The following is a 6,428-nucleotide window of genomic DNA, read 5'->3' on the forward strand; positions in this document are numbered from 1 at the left end:
TGCTTTGCAATCCTCATCTTTTCATTAGGAATAATTTTCATTCAAACCTTTATCCTTAATTTTTAGGATATATTTGATAGCTATCTAAATTCTGTTTTATGTTTATTCATATTCTATTTAATCAGTGTAAATTCTGAAAACAAAAGTTTTATGTTTTCATTATATCTAGATTTTGATAAAATTAAGACATTAGATGTCAATATCATGTAAGAGATATAATGTTCAATAATTAATCTTACTTTTAAGGTTATATGCCAAGAAATTAAAATAAATACAAAATTTTAAACTAATATATTGTCAAAATAAACATAACTCAATTAATATAAAATTTGTACTATCCACCTCAAGGTCGGAGGTTTCATTATTCCACTTCTTATTTCAAAAGTTTTGAGGGATTAGGAATAGTATTTTTGAAAAGATAAGGACATTTTTGAAACAAATAAAAATAAGTTGAGTATTGAAAGATAGTTTTTAAAAGTCGATTAAAATATTATACCATTTCGGTTTTTGTACATCCAGATTTGTTCAATTTTAGTCCCTAATATTCAATTTTAGCCTTTATATTTTTAATAGATCTTACCATTAGTCTCTACGGCTGGTTTATTATTATTACTTTTTTATAAAATCTAATTATCTAAGAGCCTTTTCACTATAAATTTTAGATACATATTTATAATATATATATATATATTTTGCGAAAATTATAGTTTTTATTTAATTAAATACAAAAAAATTTTACTTTAAAGATTAAATTTACAATTAATCAAAAGTTTGAGGACCTAAAATTAAACGAAAACCCTAAACACAAGGATTCAAAATAAATTCAAAACAAATCTTCAACAATCTTCCACATGGTTTAAGTGATATTGCCATCCCATGTTTGAATCGTAGTTTCTCTACTATGGCTGAACTTAAAAAAATACAAAAATCTCGAGGAAAATAAAAATTCTGGGAAAAAATTCAATTCATTATCCTTGAATTTATAAAATCTTAACTAAATTATAATATATCAAATTGTTAAATTAAGGCGAAAATATTTTTAAATGGCACCTTTATTAACTGTTACCGACTCATAAAAACAGTATGATACTTTTTGAAAAAATCGGTTCTAATTAGTTTTTCTCCTCGGTCCTTCTCAGACTATTATTGACATCCCACGATTTAGTTAAAGAATTTTATTTTTTTTCTAAGTTTCCCATTTTTGGACCCTTTTCGTTGATTATCGCGTTACATCCCCCGATTATTTCTATTCCATCTCAGGACTATATTGACATCGAGATTTTTAGTTTTAAATTTTATCTTTTTTATTATCTCAAGTCTATCCATTGTTTTTGGACCTTTTCGGTGATGAAGTTTCGAATTCGATACAGACTCTTACATTTACCATCTCTGCCTCATATTGATCACGAGATTTAGTCTAAGATTTTTATTTTTTTTTCTAAGTTATCCATTGGTTTTACCCCTTTTTCGCTTGAATGTCGACAGATACACTCCCAAGATTTTGGCTAAATAAAATTCAATAATGTTATTGTGATCTTTCAATATCTTCTTTACTTCTTTTTTTTTTTTTTTTTTAACTACAATACCAAATATTACACAATTTGGAGAAATTTGAAAAGATGATTGCATGTATATAATCAGGAAATCAATTTAGAAACTCTTATAAATTGGAAGTATGATTTGCAAGATTTTATATAAGATTTGGGAAATATTGCAAGAGGAAATTCAAGAAGAAATAAGAGTTGATATAAGATTTAGAGAGATTGATATATTTTGAAAAATTTACATAGATCTCGATGTTAATCCCGAGCAAAATAACATCGAGATTCTATATATTTGAGTTTTCTCGGTGAAATCTTGGACATAACTAATACCGAAATTCTATATATTTGAGCTTGGCAATAATAATTTGATATAATATTTAGTAAAGATAACCAAACTTGGGAAAATTTTAAAAAGATATAAAATTTGCTATAGGATTTGGGAAGATTACATAAAAATTTAACAATCTCTATCAAGCGAGATGTATCGAGAAGGCAAAAATCAATCAAGATTTATTTGAAAATTATCTATTCAAATTAGAATCGTTAATTTTGTTAAATCAACATTGTAAAATTATTTCAAATGGTAAAACTGTTGAAAATATTTACAAGATGTAACAAAATTTTAGAGCTATCAATAATAGATGTTGATAGACACTAATAGACTTCTATCAGTGTCTATTAATGTCACTTATAGACATTGAAGTCTATCCATGTCTATTAGCATCTATCATTATAATTCTAAAATTTTGCTATATTTTGTAAATATTTTGGTTTATTTTTCTATATTTAAAAACAATCCATTTTCAAATTTGATTTTAATAAAGATTCTAAATTGATTCACTTGTAACAATTTTCAAATATAATTGTAGTAAAGATTCTAAATCGATTGACTTATAACAATTTATAAATTTAGTTGGAAAAAACTAAATGTTCTACATGGTATTTTTAAACTAAATATGATGGAACATATAAATTAATACACTTGCTAGAGTTCAAGGTTTAAATTAATATACTTATGAAAATCTAAGATTTAAATTGATATAATTATTAGTTTGAGATTTAAATTTAATTATTAGTTTGGAATTTAAATTGATATAATTATTAGTTTAGAGCTTAAATTGATACCACTATTAGTTTATGGTTTAAATTGATACAACCCTTGTTATGTGTAAAAATTGATATTTGCCCTAAAATTTAAATCAAAGTTAAAATACTTTTTATATAGAGAAATTTTCACATATTTACAGAAATAGCAAAAAAAAAAAAAAAAATTAGATAAACACGGATAGATTTACCTCAATCAAAGAAAATTAAAATTTTGTTATTTTGAACTTTTAGATAAAAATTTAGATAAAAATTTAGATAAACACGGAATTTAAACTTTTAGAAATCCCCTTTTATATAATTAGGAAAAAAAGTAATTATATTTAGGTAACATTTTTAGCAATATTTTTAAAAAATTACAAATATAACAAAATCTATGGACTCTATCAACTGATGGACTAGCAATATATCCTGATGGACTAGCAATATGATATACGACTGATAGATTATAAAAACAAAATCTAAATTTTCAATTTCTGCTGTGTAATATTTACTAGTACTGTGTCTGAGTGCTAGAATTGCAACGGCCAAAAGAAGGAAAAAAAAAAAGGGATAAGAAAGAAATCCAAATAAAGTGAAAGTAGAGGCCAAGAGGGATCCAAAAGCCGCAACTGTTGATAGATACTCTATAGAAATAGGATGTCGTTGGTTTCCCTTGTATAAACCACCATGACAGTCGAACAACAGATCTGAGTTAGAAAAGGAACCTCTCAATGAACCTCATGGCAGCGCTCGGTGGCCGGCGACAGGCGGACGGAACACCCTCTCCCTACCAAATGGCAGTTTTTAACTCTAGCCTCAAAAGATATTCATTGGAGTCCATAGTTCATGGACTACTCTGAACTCTGTTTTATAGGTCCCTCTCTCCTTCACAGTCTCTATAAAGTCCAAAGCTACGGCGCATAAATTTCCAATTTTCAATCTCTCTCTCTCTCTCCCTCCCTCCCTCTCTCTCTCCCCCTTTCTGTTATTTTTTTCTCTCTCTGTGTCAGCACCAAGGTGTGGCCATGGCGGCAGACCAAGAAGGTAAAGAGTTGAAGTTTAACTCTCAGTTTCAGACTGACCATGGAGATAAGCAGCAAAGCCCCTTTGAAGGAGACAATTGGTCAAGCTATTTTGGACGGTCTGATTCATTTCTCAGCTTTAGTTCACCGGTGGAATCTGAGATTGGTTCCTATGAGATTGAAAGTGACAGAGATGACGGCGAGAACGGCAGCGACGATTACACGGCTGAGTTGAGTCGGCGGATGGCTCAGTACATGTTTCAAGATGATGATAATTCATCCACTACAAGCTTTCAGTCTGAGATTCAAAACAAGGTATTGAATTTATTAAGGCGTAGACGATTTCAGGTGTTTGTGATCAAATTCTTTGTTTCTCCTCTGTTTTTTTTATTTTGTGGGTGTGTTCTGTTTATGGTAGTCATGGGGTTTGTCTGGTTCGCCAATTTCAACGCTGTGGTCACCTCTAGGCTCTAGCACTGGGAGTAGCCATGGAAGTCCAGAAGGGCCGTCGAAGGAGCCATCGCCGCCATCGACGCCAGTGGTTGCAGAGCGTGGAGGGCTGGACATTTCACGCAATGTTTTCAACAAATTGGAGAAGATGAAGAAGGTGAGCACAAATGGTAAATCAATCCAAACAAGCCCCCAAATTGGAGAAACAGAATCTTCCTCTTCCAAAAACCAATCTAGAACTTCTAAAGTGAGATGAGAATCAAATCCCCCCAGAACCACCAAATCCCCCCTGTTTCTTAGTTTTCCTTTTCTTCCCATATGTCTTTTGCTGATTCAAAACTCAACCCTCCTTGTAGAATCAGGAGCGAAGGCAGAATCAACAGCAGCAGCAGTTTATCAAGCAAAAAGGCTCAGCCGCCATACAGGCCAAGCAAGCTCAAGGAAGCTCCTTACAAGCAAATTCAGGGGCAAAATCAGGAGGGTCATCAGGGACCGGCGTGTTCTTGCCTCGCCATGTGAACTACAACCGTCCAGCTCCATGTTCTCAGCCACCACAGCCGCCGAAGAAAAAGGGTAATTTCTCCTTTCATTCAACAGCTTGCTGATTTTTTTACATCGTTTTCCTAGCGGGTTAACTAGCTAACCCCGTTAGTTGGGATTTTCCATCAATGAATTGCCATCCAAACCATCCCTCGTGATGCATTTTTGGACTTTTCTTCCTATCCCTCCTTTTTTTTTTTTTTCTTCTCATCTCTTTCTTTGGATTCATAGAGATTCCGTGTACACCCATATGCCCTCCACTGAATCTATCAGACCTTCAACCATTCACGGTTGGCCCAACCAAATTTGTCCGCTACTTTGATGGAATCTTCATCTATCTCTTTACTGGCCGTTCTGGGGTCAAAATGAGGTGGCTGAAAACGACACCCAATTGAATCATTAAACCACTTGCCTTGTCCACTACAGTTAAATTCTTTAATGGGTAGATAGATATGTTGTCTTCCTCCACAAGGCAAAAACACTAAAGCAGATTTACCATTCCCCCCATTCCCCATCTCAGGATCCTCCACTGTACTAATACCCGTGAGAGTCTTACAAGCCTTGCAACTACACTACGACAGAATGGATGACGAGACAAGACAAAAAATCACTGGCTTCACAGCTCTTAGAGGTAATTTTTCAATTTCCATCACAAAATTCTCTCTGTGGCATTTTCACAAACAGTTGGTATTGATTCCACATAAAATTGGTAGTTCGCCCCCAATTCGATCTGGGTGATTCTCTTTTTAATCTAACAACAGATTCCTATTTACTTTATGGACAGAAGCTGCGGCTAATGCAAGAACCACATCACATACAGTTAAGAAAAGTCATTCGGGAGCTTCAGCGGCGGCGGTGGCGGCGACGGCGACGACGTCGACAAGTCAAATCGACGTGGGCCTTCCTCAAGAATGGACATATTAATGGCGTCAACAACTGGCGAGGGGGCCATTTCTTCTCTGGATCACAAATCTGAAGCTTTTTGGCGGTTTTCTGAGAGAAGATGATGGGGATGACGTTAATGGAATGGAATAAAAGCCCACAGGTAGACGGAGGAGAAGACGAAATGGAATTAGGGGTTAGGAAAACGATGTCGTTTTCTTTGACTGTCGATTAGGGGCAAAAGCGTAAATAATGTTTGGGAAATTAATATTTGTTATGGGAAGAAAGGGGATTTTTCTAGATGACAATCCTTTTAGGTAATAATTTGTCAAACAAAGTTGTATTGTATACTCTACAATAATTGTTCAACAAATTTAATTATTTTTCTTAGTCTAAATTTTGTTTATTTATTTTTAATTAAAAGCCATTATTACATTATCAATGAAAAAAAAAATCTATATCAAGCAACAAAAGCATCTACATCTATTTAGCCAAAAGGAATTAAGTCCAACCATTAACTATAATTTTGTTCTTCAAGTTTGAATTTAGTATTTTTTTTTAGTACTTTCTTTTCGTTAATTACATAGGATAGCTGACACGATACTTATTTTTATTTAAAATATAATTTATTTTTTTAAAAAAATACTATATATATATTTTTTCTCTCTTTTCTGTTGTTTTTCCTTCCTTCTTCCAACCTTCTCCCTCTCACGGTTGACATAACGCTGCCAATTAGCATTTGTTGCTACCGTCCATCGCCATCATCATCTACTTTATTCTCTACGTTTTCAAAAATATTAAATCGAAAGTCTAGAATGCACATATTTTGTCCAAATGAAATTACTCGACTAGATCTCAAATGAGATATGCGTTTTAAATTTGGATAGATTTTGTTCTTGCTAGA

The 6,428-nt window shown here is 32.5% G+C and overlaps 1 protein-coding gene across 4 annotated transcripts; it reads left to right on the forward strand.

The window, feature by feature from the left end:
* Positions 1-3,155: 3,155 nt before the first annotated feature.
* LOC120083444 lies at positions 3,156-5,921 on the forward strand. 4 transcript variants are annotated; one of them, XM_039039207.1, is made up of 5 exons: positions 3,156-3,967; positions 4,071-4,349; positions 4,459-4,675; positions 5,163-5,273; positions 5,404-5,921. In XM_039039207.1, exons 1-5 carry the CDS (start codon positions 3,656-3,658, stop codon positions 5,616-5,618), a joined length of 1,134 nt encoding a protein of 377 aa, XP_038895135.1. In that variant the 5' UTR covers positions 3,156-3,655; the 3' UTR covers positions 5,619-5,921. The 4 variants fall into 4 exon arrangements, with proteins under 4 accessions (XP_038895135.1, XP_038895137.1, XP_038895136.1 ...); XM_039039209.1 differs by having other exon boundaries at positions 5,430-5,921; XM_039039208.1 differs by having other exon boundaries at positions 3,163-3,967; positions 5,427-5,921.
* The last annotated feature ends 507 nt before the right edge of the window (positions 5,922-6,428 follow it).

The sequence above is a fragment of the Benincasa hispida genome, chromosome 8 (genome assembly GCF_009727055.1).
Source record: "Benincasa hispida cultivar B227 chromosome 8, ASM972705v1, whole genome shotgun sequence".
NCBI lineage: Eukaryota > Viridiplantae > Streptophyta > Magnoliopsida > Cucurbitales > Cucurbitaceae > Benincasa > Benincasa hispida.